Source organism: Mycena indigotica (assembly GCF_014461135.1).
Source record: "Mycena indigotica strain 171206Taipei chromosome Unknown Mind.scaff0003, whole genome shotgun sequence".
Classification (NCBI taxonomy): domain Eukaryota; kingdom Fungi; phylum Basidiomycota; class Agaricomycetes; order Agaricales; family Mycenaceae; genus Mycena; species Mycena indigotica.
In genome coordinates, this window is record NW_023503002.1 from 2227359 (window position 1) to 2255113 (window position 27755).

A 27755-nucleotide genomic window follows, 5' to 3' on the forward strand; every position below is an offset into this window, starting at 1 on the left:
ATTATGACGAAGTGTTAAAGGGTAAAATCGGTGTTGAAAGTGTTTCCGATCGCGTTGACAAAACTTTTGAAAGCTACCGTGAGTAGTGTGAAATAAATGGACTCAATCTTTCTTTCCCTCCTCCCCCATGAAGAAACGGCGCTTGTCCTTCCAAACCATATTTGCCAAGGAACATGTGCACGAACAACTACCACCTACTACTCCCCCAGACCTTCCCAGCCCAGGCTCTCGCAATTACAAGACACTTCCGCGGTCATTCGGTGCTCAAATGGCTTATTACGATGCACCCTCACTAGACGGTCTTGTGCTTGCAGACACAAACGACTCTTTTCTTCTCGACGATGACCCTTTTGCTGATTTGAGTGGTGGTCCTCGTCAGCTTGTAGACGCGCCAAAAGACCCAACTCCGCCTCCACCAGTGCCGCCAATTCCTCCCCTTCCCCCATCCCCCATTTCCAAACATCCTCCCAGTCCAGTTCGGACAGTCTCGGCCCAAGCAACGCCTGCTTACCAACGACCAGCGTTCAAAGCGCGTCCTTCACTTCCTTCGTTGAGCAGCCTTGCCAAGATGAATGTGCCAACTCCGAAGGTGAACTTTTCAATATACGCCATCATTATTTTTTGCTGACTATTGTTAAGGTACGCCGGGGTCGTGTAGGCGCCGGACTCCCTGCTGAACCTTGGGACCTTGACCCTGACGCGCTACCGGTTGTCAGTCCGACACATGCAACAACACCAATTTCTCCTCAAGTGATACCCGCCAATCCATGTGAATTCGAGGCACCACAGTCACCTGTATTACCACCAACAACCCCCACTTCTCCGACAACCTTCCTCGATTTCTCAAGTGATTCTGACGAGGGTGATCACCCACAAGAAGTGGAGGTAAGCAACGTGTTTTCATTTCGGGGGACAGATTTAATCTTCTCTAGACCCGCCAACTGTCCTCCGAGCTCGCTGTCAAGCCATCACCCGCCATCACCCGTACTCCGCCTGTCGCAGAGGTGAACAAAATCTTTATCTTCATTTTCGGCGGTCACTAACATCTACAAGACTACTTTGGCAACCCCACCCGTGATTGCAACCTCTTCTCCAACCCTTGCTTCTCCGCAGCCACAACCAATCGTATTGCCCAGATCTTCGTCGTTGGAGGCACATCCCCCCGCAGTAGTAAGCATTCCATTAACTTTTTTTTTTTTCATCTACCATTCAACGGCGATTGTGTTAGGTTCCAGAATCACTGTCTCCCCGATCTGCGACCTATCCACCGCTTTCTCCGCACTCTTCTTCGCTCGCTGTCAAGCCGCTGCCTGTGCTACGTGAGATTCCCTCGCCGGAACCTCCACCTGTGCCCCCCAAAGACCACGACGTGAACCCGCTGTCAGATTCTCACCCATCGGAGTTAGCGGTTCAAGCTCTTGCTTCTCGGCTTGACGACTTTCCTCTGGATGATGGCCCCCTTGAACTGGGGGAAGACTTTGGTCATCAGCTTGGGTTGGACCTTGGGTTGGGTTTGGATTTTGGACATAGTCCACGTGGTGGGGAAGAGGTGGAGCCTGCCCTTGGTCGAAATCATTCCAAACGATTGTCGGCACAAGATGGTAGAAGTCGAGCCAGTAGCACCTCGCGCAGTCGTGCAGGCAGTCTTGCAGTGTCAAGACGCGCATCAAGGACTGCCTTGGTTGAAACGGAAATATTGTTGTTGGATACGGTCGCTAATCATTCACCCTCCAACTCAGCTTCACGGTCACGTGCACGGTCACGTGCAACTTCTTCAGCATCGTCATCCAACTCTACTTCCTCGCGTGGAATCGACGAAAAAGCTGCAAAGCGGCGTACTTTCCGCAAAAGCTCTTTGGTCGGCGATGTTCTCAAATTTGCTCCGGCTTCACCCGAACGACCGTCAGTGCTGGACAAGGAGCCAGTGGCAATCTCGCCAGAAGACAACTTTAGATCAAGTGTCCTTTCAACCGCAAACGATGCGGGCCATGAAGAGTTAGACGACGAGCTGGGCACTGCTCAGAAGGGGTGTTCTTCGCCTGAACGGATAGAAGGCTTCTCATCACCACTTTCTGCCCGGTCTCCAGAGCGTCAATACTCTTCGCCATATTCGACTCCATCAATAACGACTGATGCTCGTTCACCTGATAGCTCTTGGTCGGGCCACGAGCACGCAGAGTTTGACTTTGATTGGCTTTCAGATCATCGTCGCACGGAGCGGTTTCCCACTTCTTCCTCCAATTCTTCTGATTACGGTGAAGAGTTGGAAGAAGAGCGTGGGCGTTGGCGTCAGGCTCCCGTGTTGCCTCCACCATCGGTCTATTCTGACGAAGAGCTTGCTATGGCGGACACAGATAATTCCGGACGACTTGCCCCTGGTTTTGTGTTCCCAGCCCGAGCCCATCTAGCTGAAAATAGCAATATCCAACCTGGTACATCGGCCGATACTATTCGCGCCCGCTCAGGCATCACAATACCTCGTGGAGACTCTTTATGGAACTCTGACGATGCACCCACACTCTCGAACCCGTCTTCAACATCGGACAGTGAAGATGACTTCGGCACCTCCTCAGCCGAGCCTTTTGATGATGGCGCATCAGATGACGATATTCCCTTGGCGCGGCGTATTCCCACGGCTTTATCGGCTCAGCAGTCCATTCGTCGGCAAGTCAAGGAAGAGAGGATGTTTGCACGAGAGCTGCAGGGAGTTGATGGGAGCGAACCTCGCAGCCGGCAAACCACTCTCCGTCCGTTTGCAGCCCCAATGCCACCACCATTCACCTCGATTGTTGAGCCACACGAACGACTAAGGACTTTGACGCTTCCTGGAAGTGGAATCAGGTCACTCGCTGTGGACAGTCTTACCGAAAAGTTGCAAAATATGCGAGCAAGTCACAACAACAAGAATGGCGTGATGGACCCCAGTTGGTTGACCTTTCCAACAGCATCTCGTCGGCTTTCGACTTCAGCGTCGCCTCCTCCTAACCGAAACCAGCCTCTTCCAGAGACTCGTGGCTTGCGGGCTATGCGCTCTTTCCAACGACCTAAGACAGCTGACGTCAGCCGGACTGCTCCCCTTGATTACCCAGTTCGTGTCCGACGCAGCAATACTACGCTGCCAGAACGAGATCCCTCTAACTTGGTCGTCCCTGCATTTGAGCGAAACATGCTACCGCCTATTCCTTCTCCCTCTAGCACCTCACCCAGCCGGCCTCTGCCACCATCACCTTCAGAAAATAATTTGATGCGTATATTCGTGGGAGATGCCCAGCACTTCACTCTGGTGGATATCGGCCCATCGACGACTGCGAGCGATGCATTGTCTATGGTAGAAGAACAAGGCTCGCTCAAGGGCTGGGTCGGTACAGGTGACTGGATTATGTTCGAGGTAGCGCAGTCTTTCGGAATGGGTCAGTTTCCTAATTTCTACTCCGAGTTGGTCTGGCTAATCAACAAAATGCCTTATAGAGCGACCCATTCGTGGCTTTGAGTTACTCGCCGACGTGCAGGCTTCGTGGAATAAGGACAAGATGATCAACATGTTGGTAGTAAAACTAACGCCTTTGGCTCATATCCTTAACCATCCTGTACGTGTGTTGCAACGGCTATGGAGGGGTTTTTGGCTCACTCTCGACATAGCACATGCCACTCAATAGCCCGACATTCTCTGGATACGTTGAATGGGAGTATAAGCGTGGAAAGTGGAAGCATCGGTTCTTGAGGATAAGACACCATGCTCTCTGGCTGTCAAAACGGGAAAACGTGGGTCCCACTGTGCGTTAGTTAGATTTACTGATGATGTCTGTGAAGGACAAAGAAGAGGTGTACTTTTGTTCGCTTTCAACATTCGACGCCTACACCCTTACGCGGCCACACAAGGCCCCGCCGAAGCCCTTCACTTTCGCAGTCAAATCTACGCAAAACAGCTCTACGTTTGAGAATCCTGCCGACTACCTGCACATCTTCTCGTGCAACTCTGATGAAGGCGAACAATGGTTGGAGAAAATCAGGCTTGCCCGTGTATGTTGAATTTGTTCTCGTGTCAGTGCGCTAACGATGGGTTACATAGTCCTTCGTCCTCTGCCACAATGTGCCTACGACTAACCCAAGTATTATGCGGAAAAGCTCGGCTCCATTATTGAGCGAGAACTACAGCGACATCGTGGCCCCCTCCTTGATGCTCCGCGCCTAACTTTATAACGACCTATTAACTCACGACACTCATTCTCTGACGACGTCACAACTCGCTAGCTGGACGTAACTTATCTCAAGGAAACGCTGTTGTATTGTTTTCGTGCCACTCCTTTTTCTGTATCCTTACTCTAATCTGCGACTAAGTATTTGCAACACACTAGAGTGTAACTGTTTCAATACAACTGTTTAAACACTTCTCAAAGAAGGAAATAAAGAAGAAAAAAATAATTGCATTGACAGCATCAGAACAAAAACGGGAAAGAAAGCTACGCACACAGAAAACTGCCCAAAAAGTCAGATTTTTCTATGAGGGTGACAATATAGCATACCACAAGTTAATACTCAACCGCGTCGTCGCCATCTGCTGGGAGTTCTTCCTTTTTTTCCGTCTCCTCCTCCGCATCCTTAGAGCCCAAAGTTGCGCTATCATGGTCATCGACTTCCATTTCAGCTTGTGGTAGAGATTTGCTGTTCGCGGACTCCTGGTTGACACCATCCACTGACTTGGCTTCCCGTTTCCGAGCCTCCTCATCTGCGACTGCCTTGCGAAGTTCCAGTATCTCGGCAATACCTGTCGTTCGCTCCCCGAGAAAGGCCGTATACTCGTTATCAACAGCCTCTAGGATCTGAATTGGTGACTTGAGAGAAAGTTGGTTAACTGAAAACAGAATAAACTAACCTGAGCCTTTCGACGCGAGATGTAGGACTCTTGTGCGGGAGTTAAGACGGCAGGAAGGTAGTAAAGAGGCGGGGGGTGGCCACGAGGTACTGTGGCAAATGGAAGCGGGAGAGGTGCTGGGTCGTCATCTGAGGATGTGGGGGGAATGATATCCGAAGTGAGCAGGAAGTTGGCAAGAAGCGGTAGGCGCGACCGCCTAAGCTTATACTTAAAACTCCGTCAACACAACAACAACGACAACAAAAATGGAGACGACATACGATGGAGTCTTTGAGCTGCAGATCCTCTTCCTTGCGGTTGGCCGTCAGCTTGTCTTTACGCGCTTCTTCGGCCCTCCTGACAGAATCAGTTTCTTTTTTTAGTTTGCTCTGTAGTCTTTGGTCAATAAGTTGCCGTTTTTTAGCCTAGTTGACCAAAAGTCAGATTGTTAATATCGAGGGAATGGGAATTGACTTACCGCCTCGCTCGCGTTGCGCTCTTTATCCTCTTGTTTCGCTTGCTTGAGGGTTCCCAAGAGGACGCCAAACATACCGCGTTTGCGCTTCTGTGTGTCGGACACATCCAATCGTGGCCGTTTCTTGTTTTCCAAAGCCATGGCTGCTGGCTCGGTTGGCATTTGAGCAGACGAAGACTCCTCCATAGTTATCCTTGATTTCACATTGGAAACAGTCCAAAAAACACAACAGCGTACTTACTCTTCGGTGGACATGGTGGAAGCCAAGAAACGTGTGACATGTCACAATGACATTACGTAATCTAACGGAAGCGAAAATAATACAGGAATACAGATGAATAAAATATTGTGTGCTACTCGACGACAACCTGCATTGGCTGTGGTGGGGGTGTTGGTGCTGGACTCTCCTCAGATTCGCCGAAAATGTCCAAGAAACCCGGTACTCGTGTTTTGTTCGGAGCTTTCTTCATCACAAAGTCCCTCAGCCCAGCTTTCAATCCGGGTTGCTTGTCGACAAGCTCTCGAAGTTGATCCTTTGGCAGCTGCAACAGCGCCCCAAAACTAGCTGGTGCGATGACCTTGGCACACATAATAAATCCTTCCCACAATCGAGGATTGGTCCATATTTTCTTGGTAATCAGTCGCGACAGCAGGGTCGTCGAGACGAAAGCGACCAGTGATTTGTACGTCGTGACAGCTTGAATAACCTTATCGTGATGTGATAAGAAGAAGATCGTACCAGATTAACACGAAAGAATACGCACTGTCCGCAAAAACAAAACAGGCAATACTGGTTCGTCCATGATTTGTTGCATCACTGCAGCCAAAACGTCTGAGCGGAACACATCCGTCATTGAGAAGCAGACGCTGATAGCTGAGAAAACTTTCAATCACAGTAATACTTGAGGGATTTGGAACCAACCTTCTTTTGCACTCTGAAGACCGATCTCCTTTTCAGCATCATGCAACAACGCCAGCAGTTCTTGCGGGGTAAGGAGTTCGCTCTGTCGTACTCGAGGCAAATTTGAGGTGATGCTGAAGGTTTGCGGAGGCGTGGTGACGATGGAACTGAAAACAGAACGAACAAGATTCTTGCTCTCCGCATCGCCACCAAGGATAGAGACAATACGAGGTAAGTGGCGAATAATATCAGCCTTATATTGATCAGTCAGGTATTGGATCAGTAAGATAGTACAAGTACCTTGTCCATCTCACCAATGATGGGAATGAGAAACCGTGCATCCAGCTCTCGTTCGCTGATAAGGCCCTTGATCAGCGCAACAAGTTGGGCACCGGGCCGTCCGTTTTCTGTGAAGATGTTGAGGACTCGCAGGGCCAAGGATTCTGCGCCAGGAGGGAAATTCCGCATGATCGTTAGCAGTTTGCCATGGGTGGCTCCAAGAGAACGAATCAGTGCTGTTATCAGTCGCTGGATTGCCTCTTGCACTGTCACGTCCATGTGACCGTAGGCAGAGAATATTCTGCAAAGCGGATTAATTTGCTGACCAACCACCCTCCAATGCAAAACATACTCGTCAAGAAACTCAGGCACCTTCACGCACAAGGCGAACAGCAGCTCCACATGCTGCAAGACTTGTGATTCCTCGGCAGGCAGTTCTATGCGCTCAGGCAGATATGGTGTCTGAACTAAATCTTCCGGGGGTAGCTGTCCATCCTCCATATTTTCATCCTCCCCATCTCCGTTTGCCTCGGTACCATTGTGTTTGATGGTTTTGACGTCCGTCTGCAGCTGAAGCTTGCGAAGCATTTGCAGAGCAAAGTTCCTGACCATATCACCCATAGGTTGAATGTTGGGCACCCAAATTTTGACAGTGTTGATGGCCGCACCGCGAGTCTTTCTGTCTAAGCACTATGAATCATAGACGAAGCGCCAAGGGAAAATATAGCGAACCTGGATGTGTTGTGAGTTCAAGAAGAACAGTAAGCGCTTCTGCGCGCATTGATGGTCGCTGTATTACTAGCCCTCGAAGGGTTACAAAGCCAACTTGCAATTTTTCTGGACTAGAGTCGTGATGAGGATCATTATTGCAAAGTTGTGATCAGCTGACCTATTTGCGTCTACACACAATTCGCGTAATAAAACCAGCACATCCTCGGGAACAGAAGGAAGGTCCAGCAAGAATCGAGAGAACGTCCGATCTTTACTGTCCAGCAACGTCTGATAGGCTGCAATGATTTGGTTCAGCCAGGTATCGTAGTTGGGTCGCTGAGTGACGAGAATAAGGTTACGGTACATTTGGCGCGCCAAATAAGCTTACCCATTCCATATCGTCTCGATGCATCCGATCATTATACCATTCTTCGTTCATCCACGCCGTTGCCAGTCGTAGCCTGAAATTACTCATCAGATCGAAAAAGGGCAATTGTTAGGGCAGTTCACCTTGCTGGGAAGTCCGCCATTATATAATCGCAAAGCTTTTGCCGGAGCTTGTCCTGTTCGTCGTACAGCTCACTCACTGCTCCCTCGTCAGTAGCGTTTACGCTGGGTGTTTCAGGGTCGACGACACGAGTTATCATCCTAACAATTAACAGCATCCACATCTCTGTTGGACTATGACCTGCTGCTTGTGTTGAATCTGGGGGAAGACTCTCTCCTGCTAGCTCCGACTCTTCCCGGATGCGCATAACAGAGCTGACTAGAAGGGCTGAACGTTCCTCTTCCGTTAAAGGTTTTGGTGGTGGAAGGTTGAAGCCCACAAGCTGCATATTTTCAGCCAGTACCGCACCAGCATCAGCGTTCCCATCTCCGACATCAGGGTCGTCAGAAAACTTGAAGAAGGATGAACAAAATATGTGAGTTGGAACCAGGCAAGACGCACCGCTCGGTTAAGTCGGTCAGGCTCGAATTCCAGCTCATCCTGATCCATATCCATCTTGAGAGGGTCTACAGGCTCCTCTTTTATGATTGGGGGAGAAGCCTCGGGAGGGGACTTGGTATCCACTGGTGTACCATTGCGAGAGGCAGCAGCAGCAAGTGGTGGTGGTGGTGGTAGTGGCGCTGACGAGATGCCCCTACTTTCTTTATATGAATCAACGAGAGATTTGAATGCACTTTCCGAGAAAGCTTCCAGGTTGGCGACAATTAATTCTGTGATAAGAGGAGCTGGGAGTTGAGTGAAGTCGAAGCTCGCCAAAGTAGAAGACGCATCAGTGTCCAGCTTAGGACGCTTTGCTTCGGGTTCTCCAGTTGTAGGAGCAGCAGCAGTCCTTTTACGGGGTTCAGACCCACTAATTCCTAGTTGCTTCCGTCGTTTTTCTTCTGCAGCAGCAGCCTCCATACGAGTGGCCTGTTGCATAAGGATGTCCTGAATCTGGGGGACATACGGGGCATTTATTTGCAGTCTAAAACGCTGTTGAGATGAACGCAATGCTTCGCTGCAACACGCTTACCGCATTATATGAACCAAAAGGATCCTCATTGCCTTTTCAACGCTCTTGATATTCGAAGCAGATAGCCCACTAATAGATGACGACTCCGGGGTCCATTGTCGTAGAGCTTGGAGTACAGCTGGAACAACGGCGGGTCGGAGTTTAGTCAGGTTGACCAAACTATTAAAAGTCGCCGTCAGCACATCGGGATTTCTGTGTGTGTGAAGTGCTTTGAGTATAGGACTTGGGAGACATAGATAGAGTATACGGACGAGTTCTTGTAGAGCAATAGGAAGACTGCTTCAAGCAGTTGTTGCCCTTCTGCCTCTAAACTTGTTGGTGATATGAAAGGATGGTCGGCGGGGCAGAAAGATATGTTGGGATCGTTCTTATTTTGCAGCTACGCGCGATTAGTCAACAAACTCGTTTGGGGGAGTATCACTCACTCTTGGGTCTGAAATTCCACGCGTTTGGAGAAGAATGACGCGTTGGACAAACTTGATTGCGGTCAAACGAACACCAGCGTTGGTATTCGGGGCCCAGGCAAGCGCTATTATGCGGGTTTTACATGTTGTGAGGGTGCCCCAAGCAGCAGGATTGCTGTGGTTGGCGCATCTGTTCTAAAATAAGCTTGAGACGCGACTGAACGCATGGCTCACAATAGTCGGAAAAGTAGAGGGTAGACGGTCGTGAGGGAGGAAATTGCTGTCTTGACTATGGTCGTGTTGGGGTCCTCGAGTAGTTGGGCAAGAGTATCAAGCGTTTGGGAGGCTACTGTTTGGAGATGAATCAACTCTTGCTGTTTACGACGACGACGAACATTGTGTACGCTGCTCAAAAGAGAGCGGGGCTCGACATATGGCAAAATGGAGGAGGTCGATAACCCAGTTTTTGAGGATTGATTCTGTCGCACCAACGACGAAGCCAATGAGAGTTGTAACGAGAACGGTAATGGGGGCAGGCTGTTGTTCTAGTGCCTCACGAAGAGAAGCCAAGATGTCTGCCTGCTCTTTTGAATTCGCTGGAACACTCAATGCTGACTGCAGTGTCTGCAATGGGTCCATTCGAGTCGCCATCCTCCCAGTTCTCCGCCAAGCACTCCCGTGCGCGTGACGCCATGTCACAAGTGACAATCTCCCTCTAAAAATGCTCAGAACGATAAAACCGAAAAATGCACGCTCCAAACGTGCCCTTGAGGCGCGACAACCGAAAGAAGTGGAGGACTCAAGGACTACCATATTTGTGAAGGGAACCCACACTGGACAATTGCTCAATAATGTTATGCGCGATCTTATGACGCTCAAACGACCTGACGCTATCTCATTCTCCAAGAAAAACGCCATCCACCCATTCGAAGACGCTACAAAGTCTACTGCCTCTCTCGAGTTTTGGGCTCAGAAGAATGATGCTTCCATGTTTGTTATTGGCCACTCTAGCAAAAAACGACCGCACGGCTTAACATTTGTACGAATGTTCGACTATCGCGTTTTGGACATGCTGGAGGTTGGAATAGAAAACTGTGTTTCTATGCCGGAGATCAAGGTATGTTCTTATTAATCTGTCTGCATCTTACTTACTCTCGCTCACTGCAGACACCTAAATCCACCCCAGGCAACAAACCCTTGATGCATTTCGCCTCTGACCTGTTTGATACCAACCCGCGGTTTACGCAATTGAAGTCTATGCTCATTTCTTTGTTCAATGGCGAAGTCATCGACTCGATTTGTCTTGCGGGGCTAGAGCACGTTATCAGCGTCTCTCTTGGCCCTTCCCTCCCCGCCAACGACGAATCTTCCCCACTTCCTACCGTCCACCTTAGGACATATACCACACGACTACTAGCATCCGGAACCCGCACCCCACGGGTCGAACTCATTTCCATGGGCCCGTCTCTCGATATGAAGCTTCGACGACATACCCCAGCAGACGCAGAACTTTTTAAAACAAGCCATGCAGAAACCCAAACTGAAGAAGAAAGAGGTAGAACAGGGCTTGGGTAAGAAGCGGAAGAATATGGAAGTTGACGAGATGGGTGATCTGAGGGGGCGAATTCATGTGGGAAAACAAGATCTTTCCAAGCTGCAAACGCGCAAAATGAAGGGGTTAAAAAGGGTTGAAGATGATGATGATGATGACGAGGGACCTAGTAAGAAGCGCAGGAGAGAGTCTTAGTTTGGATGATTCGTTCTTTGTTTAAGTAGGGTATCGTGAGTACTGAAGTCCGTGATACTGAACTACAAAGTCGGCAAGAGGAAACGGCGAGACCCCGAACAAAGAAATTTACTTAATACAGTTGCCGATGGAGTTTACATTTCGCACTTGTTCGCTGGATTAGTTGGGTCGTGGCTCGGCCGCAGCTTGAATATAGGAGGTAGGTCGTGAAGATGGCGTTGCTGAACCGTTCATATGAGGTCGGGGAGTGGCTACCCATTCCTCCTGGCGCGGAGAGTGTTGCATCATGCTTTGTTGTTGCAGGCTAGGTGGTATAGGCGACCCAGGCGAAAACGAAGTCGACGGTTGCGCCAAACCAGGAGCACCTGGCCGTGGGATCGGAGCAGAACTACCAAAGGGAGGAGGAGCTCGTTCAACACTGGGGGAATTGGGTGGATTGAAACGAGGATTACTCCCATTGTTGGTTGGATTAAATGGCAGATTGAGCGGTCGGCCATTCGGAGGTCCTGATCCAGCTTTAACCTTCATATAAGTGTCGACCTTCTTCAGTAGTTCCTTGCCAGGGAGCTCTAGTGAGTTGGCAAAATAGTCTTGGTCTTGAAGTATGCCAATGAACTCTTCAGGAACGGTGAAGAACTCGTCTTGGTTCTCCAGTAACGCCGTGATCACTCGTATCGAGCCAAAGCTCTCATCTCGCGCAGCGTTAGCGCTGCGGGAGTAGAGAATACTTGGACAAATAACGGTGGCCAAGTTACCAAGATCCATCTTACTGCCTGTCGACTCATCCATATGGGCGAACGATGCAACCCATTTCAGGAAGACAAATAAGACCTCCATGGTATCTCGATGACTCTTGGGCATGATAAGCGACACCATATGCAAGAGTCGACGCCGGTCTGCTTCCTGGGGAAAAGCTAGAGTACATCAGGTTGCGAACTAACGAATGGACGAGAAAAACAGACATTGGGTCGCAATTAACAAACGGTGGAGTTTGAAGGTCATCAGAGGGTCGGGTAAATCGCGCAAGAATTTCTTGAGAAGCGCAGCCAGTTGAACTGGATTGTCAGTCGTGAGGTCCACAGATGACGGGTCACGATCAATTGTCTCCGTTAGCTCTTTGAGCCTCCGAATGTTTCCGTTCTTTCTGAAGATGCCTTCAATTGACATGTCTGGAATGCTGGTCAGTAAAGGGTCCACTCTAAAAGCAACAACAGACCCATTTGCCGCATGGCCGAAATGACGTCGTCTATAAAACTTGGCACTCTCAATGTCTCCCTTGTGGCACCGAGTAGCGAATCGGACCCTTCCCTCTCAACGAGAAACTCAAGAGGAACACCAAAGACACCTGACGCCATCATTTTAGCTCATCCAAGTGAGAACTCGAAACCTACCTTTCTTCTTGACATTCTTCTTATCACCAGCCTTGAAGAGCTTGTTCCAGAATCCGCTCTTTTTTGTCTCGACCATTTCAATCAACTCGTCCAAATCAAACTGATCCCGTAAAGGCGATTTCGTGAGAACGAGGAGAGCAGCGTGTTTGACGATTGCCAACTCAAGAGAACTCAGCTCGGCAATGTACGGAATAGAGTTTTCTCGAGGTAAAGAACGCTGTTCTTCACGTGCTTGGGCAACCTCCATAAGCTGGGGAATGTCCGCGAGGGTGATTCCGTTGTCTAATGGTGGTTGTCGTGGAGGTGGCTCGTCTCCACCGGCAGGCGAATTTGGAACGCTGTCGTCCACGATCATGACTTCAGTGTTGTTGCGAGCAAATGAGGGTCGCAACACTTGGCCTTGCATATCAGGCGGTAAAGGCCCTAAGTGGGGTCGTGGGGCCAGCGACGATGGCTGAGATGGGGATCGTTGCTGAGGTAATTGACCTTGCTGGGGATATTGGGGTTGAGGGGCGTGGGGAGCAAGTTGTTGTTGAGGCTGGGATGCAGTGGTTGACTCTTGCGTCTTTTGGGACGCAAGAACTTCCGAGGGAGCGGTTCGGCCAGCAGGGCTTTCAACAATTGTCGATCTTTTGGGAAGCCGAGCAGTCGCAGAAAGTTTACGATCCAGGTGCACTGATTTCATTCGCATGATGTCTGCGGAGTTGCGATATAAATCGCTCTCTGGTATTGATGGGTGTGTCGGAGTATCTGAATCGAGGACATGGGTACATGACCAAGACTTTTGTGCGAACTGAACTTACCAGGTGACAAGGGCACAACACCTTGCTTCCGCAGAACAAAGTATAGTCGCCTTAATGCAACATTCAACAGGAAGGCGTATTGCTCGAGTCGTTGAACAGGTTGGAAACCGCCGCGGCATCCTGCGTGGGCATGCTCTGTGCAAAGAATGACAGTCGGAATCTCGCCAAAAAACTGGGTGTCTTTGCGTGTATCGACCTCATAGACGAATTGGGACACGTTGGCTGGTGGTCTACGACCAGTGGATGGCTTGGGAGCCTGAGCGCCTTCTTCCCCGTTTTGGATAGTCTCCTTCTCCTTGGGCATTGGAATGACGGCTTTCTTGCCACAGACGGCACACTGTACGCAGTGAGAATGCCATCGTTGGTACGTCCCCAGTCGCACGCAGTCCTCCTCGACCGTTTGATTACATTTGACACATAGATCTGAAGGCATTTTGGACGAGGACGAAGAGACTCCAGGGGCAAACGGCGATTCGCCAGCATTTTCTGGTGCCAGGCTGCGGAAACCATAGGTGACTCCCTGTGTGCCAACATTTCCTCCCGACTGAGCCATAGATTCACCATTATAGCCCTTGATCATCCTCCTAGCAGATGGATTGCCGCCTTGGACCGCAAGCAGATGAAGTTTGTCGAGGAAATTTGACATTGCTTCCTGGACATCCCTTTCCCGCTCCAATTTGAGAGCCCCTGTCAATGCTATGCGGATCAGGATTTTGAGGTAGTGAGCCAATCCGGTGACGAGTGCCAGTAGCTCCTGCGTCATGCCCATTCGTCGAGAACCCGTTTCTTGCGTGTGTGACAAGAGCGTAAAGAGTTCCACAGTCTTGCGGCACAGCATCCTCGCTTCTCGGACGTGTGACATACCTAGATACGTGAGGCGAATAGCTCGATAATGGACGTGTAAATCAGGTACCTTTCATATTGAGTCGGTAAAAGTGTTGCTCGAGGTCGTCGATTGTTGCGAAAAGCACTTCGACATGCAATATAAACTTTTCGGCCATTCGAATGGCCTCAAGGTATTGACCATTGCTGACTTGTCTGAGCATATCGGAAATGCAAGCTGCACTTGACTCCTCGAAGGCGGAAAGGACCCTTTAGGAAGTGAGAAGATGTGAGAGACAGTGTGGACGACATACGTCCATATCCGGTAAACCTGCTGTTCCATCCGAATTTGCCTGTCCTTCAACGACAATGGAGTCTCGCGACGCTCTTCGTCAACATATTCCGGTTCTTGGTGCTCTCCTTCAATCTCAGCGGTACTCGTTGGCCGTCGTGACACCACTTTGACATTCCAGAACTGACGCAAGCTCAGTTCATCGTACACAACCAGTGCTAGGCTGACGCACCTTGTTGATCATATAGCACTCTGGGTGCCAGCACTCGTCCCTCATGTTCCGATTGATCTCAACGAACTGTTTGAGTATAGCGCTGCTACATCCGGCGCATTTGGTTGCGAAGCGAGTCGAGTAGTGGAAATGGCAATAAACATCACCATCGTGCTCATAGTACGAGTCCGACGGCCCAAACAAAGTAGAGCAGAGAGAGCAAGTGAAATGTTCGACATGAAACTTCTTGTCTGTTGGGGGCTGTATGAGGGTTGAACAGGTCAATCGTCGAGGAACTCACTGCATGCTGTTATATAACTGCCCCTCAGAGCCATTCCACACTTGGCGCAGATCAAGTTTAGACGGCGGAAGTAGTCGCGTTCGCAAAGCGGGTACTGCTTCCCATCTCCACCCTCGATCGGGAAAAATTTGGAAGCCACGACGTCACCACAGTCCTGGAAAGATGCTAGTGAGATTGGAGCAAGTGAACAGGTTGAATAGCAAACATTGCATTTGAAGCAATTCAGATGGAAGACGGTGCCTAGTGCCCGAACAAATGGGCCTTGCATCGGTTTTCCGCAAGACGCGCAAGAGCTATGGACAGACGATCAGCATTGATCTCATATTTGTAAGGAATTTCGTACGCTGAGGAGAGGCTTGTTGAAGCGACAGAGGAAGGTGGTTGGGGATTGGAGTTTGAGGAAGAGTGGGCGGAGTTGATTGAGCCAGCGCTTGTACGACGGGTAAGTTCTTTGCTGGGGGTTGAAGGCCTGCTAGCTCCTTTGCCATGACTGAAGTCTTCACTACGAGCATGAGGAGGTAGCTCGTAGGCGGGAATCGGTTCAGGGCCGACTGTTGCCGCACGCGTTGGTGGTGTTGACCGGGGAAGTGAGCCTGGAAATCTGGGTGACTTTGGCCTTGAAGAATCCGAGTCCCCGGACCACTTTCGGCTCGGTTCGCTCATGGAGCCGCCAACAACTTTGAGCAGTAGAAAGGGAGGGGCAGATGTGCCGTGACATCACAGGCGTGACTCGATACAATAATTTACTCCAAAACCCTTCCCCCAGCGGCGAATGCAATGGCAACCATTATTGTGGTCTAGAAAGTGCTACTCCATGAACAGTTGCTCTAACCTCGACGTCTCCTCTATCTTCCTCAAACATGACCCCACGCCGAACATTTACAACCTCCTCCGTCTGCCAACCACGATCTCGAGCTTTCACAAAAAAGTCCAGGTCTCGGTGTGCCAAATGTGGGCGGTGATGGGTGTAGAAAACAAGCACACGAGCCTCGGGGTTCTTGGCGAGACAAACCTCGCAAGTGTCCAATAGGGCGTCATGCTGGTATGCGATCGTTCCAATTAAAAACATGCTTTCCCAGTCATTTGGGCTCACCTGTGAGTGGTTGAACACCAAGTCCGATAAAATGACTACTTGGAAACCACCCGGCGCTCTTGCCATCAACAGATCAGCCTTGCGACCCCAAATGAACCCAACAGCGCAACCTCGGTCAGCCTCATTTTCTCGAATGTTGTGCTCCAAGTTCTGAATCAACGACTCGTCTGGATAGTCAGAGAGCACGACCTGGGACTCGTAAGTATAACATCACAGCTTTGAGGACGATTTTGCTTCACATGTTTTGCGCCACTTTTTGCGGCAACAAGCCCAGGGAGGCCGCCTCCAGCACCCAACTCCAAGACGTTTTCATCGAGATAAAGATTGCGGTGGTGATCAAGGTACGATGCTACCACTCGTCCAGCATTCCAGCTACAAAACTTGACGTCAGATAAAACTCTGCGAGACAATATTGAAAGTACAGGTGGTGGCCCCAGAGTGGATGAGACCCTACGAGCCTTGGCACGTATATAAGTTGATCTTATGCATCGACAAAAGCGAATGAATGCATACCGAATTTTGAGTTGTCGCCAATCGACGTCGAGAATGTCATCGTCACGGTTGTAGATTGCGATTGTAGCTTCTGGCGAAGGTGGCCGATCCTCCTCCTTGAATAGACTGAGCTTTGGCGGGCGTTATTGAGCAGAACCGACAGGGAAAATGGAGTCAAGTTGGAGGTTGTCCATCAACAAAAAAAATGGACTCTGTTTTGTCAGCAACGCATCATGGATGTTCCCACCAACGCGCCAGAGCATTGTCCAGTGCATATACCACCTACAGACCACGACTTCAATCTGATTATCGTAGGGGACAGAATCTGAGGCAGCAGGAAAGGCCGATGCATGTGCTGGTTGCGACAACCAGCAAATCTGTGCTTCTGGGCAAACCAAACTCCCCGACCCGTCTCTCCCATTCATCAAGCAACGGATGTCTAATGTGAAACGCAAAATCTTGGTTCTCTCTGGAAAAGGTGGAGTGGGCAAATCAACCTTCACCGCACAGCTGGGATGGGCTTTCGCTGCTGATGACCAACTCCAGGTGTGGTACGTTACTATGTGTTTTTACTCCTAATAATCCAAAAGCACCCAGACTGGTATCATGGATGTTGATATCTGCGGACCTTCCATTCCTACCATTCTCGGCATAGCCTCCGAACAAGTGCACTCATCATCTTCCGGGTGGTCTCCCGTTTATGTTCAAGACAATCTTGCAGTCATGTCTGTGGGCTTCATGCTTCCCTCGACCCACGATGCAATCATATGGCGTGGGCCAAAGAAAAACGGCTTGATTTCACAATTCCTCAAAGATGTCGACTGGGGAGATTTGGACTATTTGGTGGTCGATACTCCACCAGGTACATCTGACGAACACCTCAGCATTGTTCAATACCTAAAAGAGAGCGGGATTGATGGCGCTGTTCTCATTACAACTCCACAAGAAGTTGCACTCCAAGACGTCAGGCGAGAGATTGACTTTTGTCGCAAGGTCGGCATCCGCATACTGGGTCTCGTTGAAAACATGTCCGGTTTCGTCTGTCCAAACTGCAAAAACGAGTCACAAATATTCAAACCCAGTACGGGTGGCGGGAAACATCTTGCTCAGGAAACAGGCGTTGAATTCTTAGGCGCTATACCCCTTGATCCCAGAATCGGCAAAAGCGCTGATCATGGCGAGAGCTTTCTCGACGAATACCCAGAAAGTCCTGCGAGCATCGCCTATCTAGACATCATAGATCGTACGTAATATGCTGACTACTCTATTCTGCTCACGTGCTTTTTTCAGGTATCAAGGGCATCCTCGGAGACGCTTGACAATGCATAACTCACACCAATGTATCGATATTACGCCGATTGTAATCCATATTCTAAATTAGTGCCTTCCTATCAGATAAAAAATCCCGACTCCTTCTTGACTGACTTCCTTTCTTCATCGTCTTTTTTACCCAGCTCATCTTCGAGTATTCTTGGCATTTCTGAAGCAGGCGCATCCGCTTCAGATGGCTGGCTTTCGACAATGAAGCGGCCGATTGGCGCAATGTCTGCAAGACCACCTGGCCGCCCCTCTCCACTCTCGTGTATCGAGACAGTGCTGAGAGTACGTAATAGCCTCCTCTGACCCTCCCCGCGACCCACAGTAGAGCCAGTTCGTGACCGCGTGTGAGGAAACACGTAGTTTTGTGACGAAGGAAAAGCGATTGTCCCTGGACCGAGTACCGGCTCCGCTGGCCTTGGGCTCTCGCTGAAATAACTGCCAAGGTGTTGGGATGTGGGGCGCGGAGAACCGTATAGCGATCCCTGTCGAGAAGGCTGCATAATGCTTGACCGTCGTGCATAGGTGACAACCGGATCGGTGGGGAAAGTCGGTATTGTTTTCTCGGGCGATACCGGCCGAGGAGGACCTTGACTTTCAGCAGTTGGCTCGACAGGTTCTGTTTTCACCTCCTCCGACCCCTCAAGCGCAGCTGCTTCTTCAGCAACAGGCTCTTCAGCGATGACTCCCACTACCGTTGGCACTACTTCCGCCTGGACAACGTTCGGCAAGTCTTGGCCATCCGCGCTTGCCGCAGCAACAACGGCTTCGAACTCGTCCTCATCATCAACGCCCCCGCGAATTTCTCTGCGATAGTCTTGAATCTAGGTAAACGCAGAATGAGAACCGGACGCTACTCTGCGACAAGGCATTACCTCGTCCCAAAGGGCTTTTCTGAATTGTTCGATAGTAGTAAGCTCTTCGATATCTTTCCATTTGTCGTAGGGAAGGTCGCAATCAGGCTCTTCTTCTGGTTCGTGGTAGCCCGATAACCAAGGGTGCTCTAAAGCCTCTGCGACTGTGAATCGCGCATCAGGATCGAATGTTAAACAATTCGATAACAGGTCAATGGCTTGTAGGTCTGCTGTAGGTAGAATTTTTGCAAAAGGCTTTTTCTTGCTGATGGGCAATGAACGGACATAGGCCCGAGCCTAAGTCGTTGCAGTGGTGCTGCGCCATTATGAACGGCACTCACCTTCTCACTTGCGATTTTCTGTAGAATGTTCTCTTCAGGAGAGCCTAAATGTGTTTAAGTTAGTGAGATTGAAGCACGTCCCTCGCATACCAAGGACGTCAAGTATCTTCCTCAACTGATCCACTGTACGCTTCCGTTGAGCCTTTATCTTTCCTCTATCCAATGGTCCATACCATAGCTGGAAAGAAATGAACTTCAAGTAGCTCGCACGACACATGACGCACTCTTTGCCTTTGAAAAGGGGCTGGCTCGAAAGTAGCTCAGCCAAAATGCAACCAATCGACCATACATCAACTAGATGGAATGAACGCAGGCTTCATTAAAACAGATAGACCTCATACTTGCTGAACCATAGCCTCTGAGCGCAAACGTCAGCACTCCAAATCGAGAGCAGAAATTCGCACCTGAATCCAAGCATGACCTCGGGGGCTCGGTACCTGTGGAGCATCAAAACAGAACGTTGGGCGCGACATTTTGGCGAACCATCTTGTTGCGACATATTCAGTAAGATGAGAGGCATTTTCAAACCCCCTGCTCAGTCCGAAATCACACAACTTTAATTCACAGTTGGAGTTGACTGTGGAGGGAGGTCTGCATGAATTGCTTGGACAGTGGATGGGAATCAAGTACCGAGCAAGTTTCCAGGTTTGAGATCCCGGTGGATGACCCCGCTTTCCGTGATTTAGAGCACAAGTTTGGAGGTGTTAATCTCAATCGTTACCTTGAATGAATATATTTCAGTCCTAGGTATATATCAGAGTACCGATACTTGATGAACGGCCACTAACGAACCACGCAAGATTTGGTATAGAAAATATTGAACGTGTTCGTTGGTCAGATTTTGACCAGATCTTGGTTGCATTGAAGGGGAATGAGCGGGAATATAAATAGGTACGCACTTGATGATCTGGTGTAAGTCCGCTGAGGAAACAAGAGTCAAGATGTTCGCTGACAAAGACGAGCAACACACCCTCCATTGGCTGTATAGGTTTGACACATGAATAGCTATCCACTCTGGTGATCGCCTCACCTCCATAAAAATATAGCTGGTGGTAGAGAAGTCAGTTGACAGACGGCTGGTTCATATTCCTCACATTTCATTGGCATCTGGGGAGATCATTTTAGCGTCGATGAGGCCGGTGATATTGGCATGGCCAGTAAAGTGTCGGAGGAGTGTGATTTCGCGAAGAGCGCGTTTTGCGAGTTGGACTTTGTCGAAGACACGAGACACAAGCTTTATTGCGACAGTTTCTTTCGTGATTTCGTCGCCAGCGGAGCTTCTCACACGTTGATATAGCAATTCGAGTCTGCGTGCCACTCACATTACATGTCCATACGCCCCACTACCCATCTCACGAATCAGTTTCCACCGTTTCTGTTCACTTTTCAGGTCCATAGGTCAGATAAAGGCGGAATGGCGGAACCTTGACATAAAAAGCCTTTCCGAACGATGACTTGAGTGCGTGATAGCCTCTGGTGTGGATGAGCGGAAAGCGCTGTATAGAGTGCGATGGTGAGCATACTTTTTATCGAGGTCGTCTTCAGACAATGAGTCCGAATCTGTTCGACGAATTCTCGATCTTCCCCGATCCACTCCGGCTGAAGCTGGTGCTTGAGACGAAGATTCAGTTCTGAATTCACGTCCTCTGCTGGGTCTTGCATCGCTTTCTTGGGGTTGCTTGGAAAGGCCTTCAGCCTCCACCATTGTTTCGTGAGGAAGTGCTCGTCGTGTAATGTCTATGCCGATGATAGTGGAGAACAAGCAAGAGAAAGTGAACGAGAGAATTGCTTCCGTTGGCATCAGATTACATAGATCGCCGCGACTCAAGAGTAGCATCTCCTTCAGTTTGCCTTTTTCTCTACTGCTATAGGGTAATACTAGCGATGATACAGGTCGTGCCGGCGGATGGTCTATCACTACAGAACCAATTGCACTTACTGTCTTGGTACTCAGGTTGAAAATGACCAATACTTCAGGTCGATCCAGTTACGGAAAGCTAATAATTCCATTCTCTAGCCACTGTGGCGACCAATACCTTGAGTTCTAATTGTAGGAAATGACCTCCAACTAGAAATTCTTAATCTTATAACAAACGCATCACTCAAGAACGAGCTTTCGCACCCTGTGGTCCACTCAACATCGTGGAGATGGGCCGATAGTCAAGCAGGAGCAAGCAGGATTAAGGTCTCGTAATCTTGTCTCGCCAGAATCAGCGCATTTTTGCTCCAGTTGTTTTTCCATCAAAGATTAATTCACGCAAGGGAGAAGTTTGCCATCCAAGATTTTTAGCAGACGTTCAAGTTCTGCCCCAAGGCAAGCGACGATGGTAGCCACAAACGATTCCATCGTCATTTTTGGTAATTCAGGACACAAGGAGGGAGGTTGAAGTGCATGGCAAGATTGCGTAGTTTTGGAAGCGTGTGGACACATGATAATATGCAGTGTGTTTTCTGGTGTGTCTTGCTCAAGTTCAAGTTGCTGTTTGGGACATTGAACGTACTTCGTAAGCAGAAGTGACAATCAGTGGCGGGAAGCGCTGTCACTTTTTTCCCACCACAAACAATTGCAAGAGCAGTGCACAATGTTTCGCTCTTTTTGTGTTTGTCAAGCTTCTCGCCGCGAAACACAACTATCATGCTATGGTACAGCATCACAGGCGTAGCCTTGTTGTTCTTCTCCTCCATTAATTGTTCTCGGTGACATCCCAATTCTCGATTTAAAGCCCAGGTTGGTTTCAAAGACCTACACAACCAATGCCCTATCCCACTCCCATTACCCACGAACTCAACCTTCTCTTTGAACGGCCGAAGCCAGCGCAATCAAGTCCGGCCTTCACTATCTGCGCGTCTCCCGCCAGCTCCACTAGCACACTTGCCCTTGATGAGGACGATGCTCAACAAAAGCTCGAACCAGATTTCAACCCTCGTGCCGAGCCATTTGTCCCAAAATTCTTTTCAAGTGTTCCTCCTCGACAGGTCGCCGTCACCAAACCCCCTCCTCGTCGATCACCCGTCTGGTTAGATGCATTTACCAAAGGGACTCAGGCGGCATCCACTGCTTTGCAGAAGGAATACGCGACCTTGCTTATCACCACTCAGTCAAACTGGCCTATCGAGACCATGGCTGAGCTCGCACAAAATTTCTGTTGGCGCGGAGGAGAGGGCAGCACTGAGGAGGTTGCAAACTTTGCGTTTATGGTGTACCGCCAATTCTTCCATACTTTCGGCGAACAAATATCGCAGTCTTTTGTTTGGCATTTGCGCGAATGTGTCGTCGGTGCTTTCTTAGTGACCTGGGATCCAGTATGCCAACTCTTGACGTTCGTTGTCCGTGTCTAACGCAACGACAGGACTCACCCACATCCATCACCTATCGCAATGCACCCTCCTTCAACTATGTCGCTTCAGCTATCTCTCAAGCCGCCTTCATGGGCCAACTTTTCAAGCTGGATTTAGTCCCAGGTCCACACACAGCAACCTGTGTCATCACTGTGATCAAAGGTATGCAAATAATCAACTCGCCAATGTCTTCTCAACGATTGGCGCATTTGAAGGGCTCAATTCGTATGAACATATTGAGGCTCTACAAGCGATCCTCAAGAATGCTGGCCCAGCTTTTTGGCATGGAACAACTCCAGGCCAGGGCAATAACGCCCTGCACAAGTTTGTGGCCACCTTTTTGGAAGCGGTTGCCCCGCTGCGTGCCAATATGAGTGTGTTGGGTCGCTCTCTCAAGGCAACGGAGATGCGAGACATCATCGTTCAAGTCGAGCAGTTGTGTTCTGACTGGGTTGTGTAAAATTCCCCCCATTTGTTGTTATATACCTGGACTGTAAATTGAAATACCCCGTGACCTCCATTTACTCAATGACCGAATAAATCACTTCTTGCCGAAAAAGTTAGCAATGCCTTTCTGCGCTCCCTTGGAAGATCCGCCACTGGGTTTTGGCTTTGGTTTGGTGGGTGCAGGGGTTGTGGATTTGGCTTTCGGAGTAGGAGCGTCCACCTTTTCTTTGCCTTTCGCCTTTGCCTTGGGAGGCGGTGAATTATCCTCCTCCTCCTCTTCTACAGACTCATACTCAGAGTAGTCCTCCATAACTACAACACTTCAGTGACCAGTTTCGTGCGGCTCTCGAGTCATTCATACCTGTGTACCCCTTCGCATCAAAACTCATCTTGGACTTGACGACGCGTTTCTTTTTCAGTCCATTCCTTCCAACAGGAATGACTTTTTTCGGCTTGCGCTCTCGCTTGGGGGGAGCAGCGGGCTTCTCTTCCACGTCCGACATTTCAACATCTTCATCTGCACTAGCAGTCTTGCTCTCTGATTCAGGCTCCTTGCGTGAAACTCGCGTGATTGCCTCTACAAAGAGATGAGTTTAGAATTAGTCAGTGATAAATACGGACCGTCGTCGATATCCATTAATGCGTGTAAGTCCTTTTCCTCCTGCGTTATGATGGCCTTGTTTTTTCCTTTGCGATCCACCGGCGGAGAAGGGTCGTCATCATCATCGTCCGAGAGAACAACACCTTTTCGTATGCGCACAGACGCTTCCGCCTTCAGACTTGGCTGGGGTTTCTCTGTGACCTTTTTGGGTTCAGAGATGATGACTTCCTCTTCCTCCGAGTCAGACGCCAGTGCGGACTTGCGTTTGGTCCCTCTTTTCTACCTTTTCTATCAGGGGCTTTTCAGAGTCAAACTCGTCAACGAACTTTGCTGTCCTCCATTTTGGCTCGAACCTTCTCACTGATTGTAGCTTTCGGCGTAAATTCAACTTTGACGGGCTTCTCCTCGTCCTTAATCTTAGCCTTGCTGAAGTCGAGTTTACCCGTGGGTTTCGGCTTGGCTTCTTTCTTCTCCGTCTTGACGGGCGCCGTGGTTGTTTTGGACGGTCCAGCGACAGGTGGGGCAGATTTACGGCCTCCCCAGGCTGGCAAAGGTTTATCTGACTTCTGGAACAGTGGTATATAGGCCAGATACTAGTGCTGAGCGGTGTCAAACGCACCACTACATGGCTTGAGATAACTTGGCCGACAAGTTTGCTAAAATCAGCTTCTTTCTTCGCATCTATTGCTCTAATCCCTGGCGTCGGACTGCAAAGAAGTCCAGAGTCCTGCATAAAGTTCAAGAATCCGCAAAAAGAGAGGCGGCCAATATACCCTTGGAAGGGAATGAGACAGACTGTAGACGAGAGTAGATTCGACTGTGCGGAAGGAGGCTTGGGTTGCTGACGACAGAAGAGTGTGATGAAGGAGTCAGAGTTTTTTTGTTCGACATACCTTGAAGGTTCGCCTCTACGGTTAGCACAGAGGCGAATTGCAGTGCTTGTTCCCCTTCAGCGTCATCTTCATACTTTTCGTTTTCGTCCATTCCGGATCCTTCATTGAAGCGGAAACCTAGGGGTTGTCGCTCCCCAGAGACGAGAAAAGTGGCAACCGCATTATGACTCGTGCTCTCAAGAAAGGCCGCCAGTTCACTTCAAGCCTATTAGAAACTTCAATGTCGACGGACTGAAATTTGACCACAGACTTATGAGCAACATGAACATTGAAAGAGAACTGGCGGCTTAGGGAGCGGAACGTCACGATATTCTTCTCGATGGAGAGCTGCTTGTTGATATAGTCGTGAATCGTTTGTGTGGTCATGGTCAAGACGCGAAATGTCACGAACGCGTGACTTCGACGTCAACTGACGCGTTCAACAACACGCTACACATGAATAATACCAACTAAAACAGGAGTCTGCGCATCAACGCCCAACCAGATCTTCCGACTCCCTCGTGCCACCATCCACGATCTGTCGGTTTGGTTCCAAAAACTGAGTTGTCTAGGCAAGACTGTGAAGTGAACGGCCTGAGACATGCCCGCTGACAACTCGACCGTGTCGAAATTCACCAGAGCAGTAGCAGCGAATTTTATGCCAGGATAAGCAGAAGTAGAGTTGGTAGGTGGTCCGATATAGAGTTGAGGGACATCGCCGCCTGCCCGATTTCCAGTATTCTTGACGAAGAAAGAGACAGCAAACTGGGCGTCCGAAGTTTGTTTGATACTAAGTCTATTGTATTGGAAAGAGGTGTAGGATAGACCGTACCCAAATGGAAAAAGGACCGAAGTATTGGTGTAGAGGTAGTAACGATAGCCGACATTGAGGCCTTCGTCAAAGATTGCAGTCCCACTCGTGGTTGAAACACGGTCGGGAAAGAGTGGATTGCGAGTGAGAGACGTAGACGAAGACTTTGGATACGTGACCGGAAGACGGCCTTGAGGATTTTTCCTCCCCAGAAGAAGATCGGCAGTCGCAAAGCCTCCCTGATTAATTGGCTTGAGAGAAAGCGACAGAAATATAAAGCAAACAAACCTCTTGGCCAGGATGGCCCATCCACAACAGCCCAGCCACCGAATCAAGCCAGGGCATCACAACTGGATCTCCATTGTTAAGTACCACTACTGTGTTTGGATTGGCTGCCGCAACGCGTGAAATAAGATCGTTGAAACCAGACATCAGTTGCATTCCCACTTCCGCCGGCGTCATCGAATACGCAAAGACAACTGGAACGTCTACCTCTTTGGCCAACTTGATCGCGGCTTGTACGTTTACTTCTCGCTGACCGGGAGTGACCCAATGGAGGCGCACCTCTGTCGGGAGGTGGAATAGTGCTGGCACATTTAAAGTAATGTTATGCCAGCCCTGCTGAAGGTAAACATTGGCTCCATTCTCGTCCCAACCGTCGAGTGTAGACACGGCGCTGCTCAGAGGACGAGCTCCACCATCGAGAGGAATGCGATAGCCGGTGAATTCAGTACCATTGATGACCAGAGTATCGACGCTACCCAAACTAGGATTCAGAAAGTCGCTGTCGTTGACCCGGCCGCTTGTCAACGGGTAATTTCGTTGGATAGAAACTCGGTAATGACCAGCTTCGTTTGCCAAGAGTTGACCGGTCCAGGCGTAACTGGTGTTGGCCGGGAGAGCGCTGGTACTAGAAAAAGATATTGTCGCGTCTATCGAGGGTTTAGCTTGAGGCAATTCAAGCATGATGCGCGAGAGGCCGGGTTGTCCGTCGAGTGTTCTCAGAGCCGACGAAGGGATAAGTCTACCATGTAAATCAAGTCCCACGCTCGATGAAATTGTTAGTTGTGGTGCACGCTGTTTGAGCGCGGCGAGGGGTGGAACTTTTCTAATGTCTCGGCCATAAGCCCGCTCAGTAAGTCTCTCCGCTCCATTGGTTAACTGGAAGCCGGTCGGACCGATAACCCCGATGTGTTTCCTGCTGAGAGGAAGAACACCATGGTTTTTGAGAAGCACTCCAGACTGAACTGCAATGGTGTAGGCGATTTCTTCGTGCTCTTGAAGGATTTCGTCTGGGATAGGATTGCTTAATAAAAGCAGGTCTGTCGAATTCCTTTGCGGCCCGCGTCCCTCGAGAATGCCAAAACGGTCGTAGGTGGAGAGAACTCGGTGAACTGCTCTGTTGAGGTAGGACTCGGAGAGGTTTTTGAAGCCATAGATGTCGTTGTACAGGGAGTCGGTGTAGTATGTCATTGAACCCATCTCCAAATCCAGACCAGCAATTATACTAGCTTGTGTTGAGTGTGTCGCTCCCCAATCTGACATCACGATTCCCTCAAACCCAAAGTCGCCACGAAGAGTGGAGTTGAGCCCTTCGTTGCACGAGCAGGATGGAATTCCGTTTACTTGGGAGTACGAACACATGACAGATGCTACACCTGCTTTCACAAGAGCTTCATGAGGTGACCAGTACAATTCATGTAGGACCTGAAGATCAACTTGAGAGTTTGCGTCACCATTGCTAGCTCCGGTGCTACTAGGCCCGAATTGTTTGGCATTGGCCATCGTCCCAGTGTCTTGGATACCCTTAACCGCTTCAACGCCGAGCTGAGCATTGAGATAAGGGTCTTCTGAGTAGCCCTGAGCAAAACTGCCGTCAAAAGGATCACGGAGGATGTTGACTCTAGGCGCAAGCAGAATGGCTAAATAAATTCAAGTCAGTTACAACCTTTCGCGAAGGACTCGGATTCAGCCGCACAAACGTTGAGTAGCCGGGCCTCTTTTCCAGCAACGGAACCGTGCGCGTAAGCCAGTCTTCGCGAGAAAGTGGCGGCAAGATTGAGCTGGGTCGGTATCGCAGTGGCACCATTCACCGCACCTACGCCGCTGTCTCAACCGTGAGCATTTCAAAATTGATGCATCGACTGCTACGAACGCTTCACCATCGGCCATCTGAAGTGTTGGAATACCGAGACGCTTGGAGGACAAAATATAACCAGCGAATACTTGGGTGCCCGTGTAGTATGTGTGATGCACGAGGGCGATCTTCTCCTCAGGCAAAAGTTCCTCGACGAGATTATTGACCCTTGAGTTATTGGTTCGCCAGGGAACTTCGATAGACGCCTGCGAGACATTTTGCGAGATGACGCAAGTATGAAATGCTCCCAATATCACGACTATAAGAATGAGGTACATCGTAGCTGGGAGTAGGATTCAAGTTGGTTTGTCCATAGTCGAGTTCTTATATACTTGGTATCGTCGGTAATCATACCGAGTATGTTGCTGTTAATGACAATGTGAGCCTTTTCGGATGAACAGCCGGTAGATTCCCCGACTTGAGCAAAACAAGATTTGAACAGAGACGCGTGATGTCACGCGCCGGCTTTCCTTGTTCGCTGGTCGCCTTGACTTCATGGAAATTATAAGTACAAATACTTAGACCTTCGGGAGTTGAAGTGCGCGGTTACATTGAGCTGGAAACATGCCATCAGTTTGCGCGCTCCGATTGGTGGCAGTTTGCTGGGAATCTGAGCGGCGTTTAGCAGTAGCTATTTTGGGTGCAAGGGGCGACATTATTTGCAGTTTTTGCAGTTGTCTGGCGTGTGGGTGATGGAAAACACGGAGGGAAGCACAATCACACCAAGTAAGTGAGCATTTGA

General features: G+C 49.6%; 9 protein-coding genes across 9 annotated transcripts; 3 read left to right on the plus strand and 6 right to left on the minus strand.

Moving 5' to 3' along the window:
- Nucleotides 1–127: 127 nt before the first annotated feature.
- MIND_00342200 (uncharacterized protein) lies at nt 128–4192 on the plus strand (the record flags this gene model as incomplete). Its single annotated transcript, XM_037360270.1, has 9 exons — nt 128–589; nt 640–885; nt 933–1004; nt 1054–1170; nt 1229–3410; nt 3469–3587; nt 3640–3762; nt 3811–4020; nt 4070–4192. The coding sequence occupies 9 exons, from the start codon at nt 128–130 to the stop codon at nt 4190–4192; spliced, it is 3654 nt and encodes a 1217-aa protein (XP_037223155.1).
- Nucleotides 4193–4529: 337 nt separating this feature from the next.
- Nucleotides 4530–5582, minus strand: MIND_00342300 (Pinin-SDK-memA domain-containing protein; the record flags this gene model as incomplete). The annotated part of the gene is made up of 5 exons (XM_037360271.1): nt 4530–4820; nt 4874–5080; nt 5134–5277; nt 5331–5520; nt 5569–5582. The coding sequence occupies 5 exons, from the start codon at nt 5580–5582 to the stop codon at nt 4530–4532; spliced, it is 846 nt and encodes a 281-aa protein (XP_037223156.1).
- Nucleotides 5583–5680: 98 nt separating this feature from the next.
- Nucleotides 5681–15414, minus strand: MIND_00342400 (LIM-domain-containing protein; the record flags this gene model as incomplete). The annotated part of the gene is made up of 40 exons (XM_037360272.1): nt 15053–15414; nt 14915–15002; nt 14710–14863; nt 14430–14659; nt 14220–14380; nt 13997–14175; nt 13084–13947; nt 12281–13030; nt 12106–12234; nt 11984–12058; nt 11873–11944; nt 11689–11720; nt 11224–11296; nt 11117–11150; nt 11037–11074; nt 10933–11000; nt 10705–10754; nt 10338–10360; nt 10291–10303; nt 10212–10242; nt 9925–9948; nt 9748–9766; nt 9602–9687; nt 9534–9567; nt 8990–9017; nt 8899–8930; nt 8809–8856; nt 8739–8770; nt 8673–8690; nt 8578–8635; nt 8168–8529; nt 7729–8117; nt 7607–7679; nt 7397–7554; nt 7240–7349; nt 6860–7190; nt 6529–6808; nt 6250–6481; nt 6092–6201; nt 5681–6034 (listed from the first exon to the last, which is right to left on the minus strand). The coding sequence occupies exons 1-40, from the start codon at nt 15370–15372 to the stop codon at nt 5681–5683; spliced, it is 6162 nt and encodes a 2053-aa protein (XP_037223157.1). The 5' UTR covers nt 15373–15414.
- On the plus strand, nt 9864–11943 carry MIND_00342500 (Brix domain-containing protein; the record flags this gene model as incomplete). Its single annotated transcript, XM_037360273.1, has 8 exons — nt 9864–10259; nt 10310–10697; nt 10786–10819; nt 11075–11088; nt 11479–11491; nt 11575–11591; nt 11775–11808; nt 11895–11943. The coding sequence occupies 8 exons, from the start codon at nt 9864–9866 to the stop codon at nt 11941–11943; spliced, it is 945 nt and encodes a 314-aa protein (XP_037223158.1).
- Nucleotides 15415–15496: 82 nt separating the features above from the next.
- MIND_00342600 (LIM-domain-containing protein) lies at nt 15497–16536 on the minus strand (the record flags this gene model as incomplete). Its single annotated transcript, XM_037360274.1, has 6 exons — nt 16456–16536; nt 16316–16410; nt 16225–16260; nt 16042–16174; nt 15803–15991; nt 15497–15748 (listed from the first exon to the last, which is right to left on the minus strand). The coding sequence occupies exons 1-6, from the start codon at nt 16486–16488 to the stop codon at nt 15497–15499; spliced, it is 738 nt and encodes a 245-aa protein (XP_037223159.1). The 5' UTR covers nt 16489–16536.
- A 1149-nt stretch (nt 16537–17685) lies between these two features.
- On the minus strand, nt 17686–20583 carry MIND_00342800 (MAP kinase; the record flags this gene model as incomplete). Its single annotated transcript, XM_037360275.1, has 16 exons — nt 20330–20583; nt 20231–20279; nt 20129–20181; nt 19901–20083; nt 19837–19852; nt 19706–19786; nt 19599–19657; nt 19528–19549; nt 19437–19477; nt 19290–19397; nt 19211–19243; nt 19148–19164; nt 18897–19100; nt 18807–18850; nt 18487–18762; nt 17686–18435 (listed from the first exon to the last, which is right to left on the minus strand). The coding sequence occupies exons 1-16, from the start codon at nt 20509–20511 to the stop codon at nt 17686–17688; spliced, it is 2118 nt and encodes a 705-aa protein (XP_037223160.1). The 5' UTR covers nt 20512–20583.
- A 977-nt stretch (nt 20584–21560) lies between these two features.
- On the plus strand, nt 21561–22605 carry MIND_00342900 (uncharacterized protein; the record flags this gene model as incomplete). Its single annotated transcript, XM_037360276.1, has 3 exons — nt 21561–22109; nt 22157–22307; nt 22361–22605. The coding sequence occupies 3 exons, from the start codon at nt 21561–21563 to the stop codon at nt 22603–22605; spliced, it is 945 nt and encodes a 314-aa protein (XP_037223161.1).
- An 81-nt stretch (nt 22606–22686) lies between these two features.
- MIND_00343000 (DNA polymerase subunit Cdc27) lies at nt 22687–24461 on the minus strand (the record flags this gene model as incomplete). Its single annotated transcript, XM_037360277.1, has 8 exons — nt 24337–24461; nt 24087–24283; nt 23967–24034; nt 23813–23920; nt 23520–23759; nt 23214–23472; nt 22954–23169; nt 22687–22904 (listed from the first exon to the last, which is right to left on the minus strand). Exons 1-8 carry the CDS (start codon nt 24450–24452, stop codon nt 22687–22689), a joined length of 1422 nt encoding a protein of 473 aa, XP_037223162.1. The 5' UTR covers nt 24453–24461.
- A 54-nt stretch (nt 24462–24515) lies between these two features.
- On the minus strand, nt 24516–27291 carry MIND_00343100 (Fn3-like domain-containing protein; the record flags this gene model as incomplete). Its single annotated transcript, XM_037360278.1, has 4 exons — nt 24516–25115; nt 25165–26798; nt 26855–26982; nt 27032–27291. 4 exons carry the CDS (start codon nt 27289–27291, stop codon nt 24516–24518), a joined length of 2622 nt encoding a protein of 873 aa, XP_037223163.1.
- Nucleotides 27292–27755: the final 464 nt, after the last annotated feature.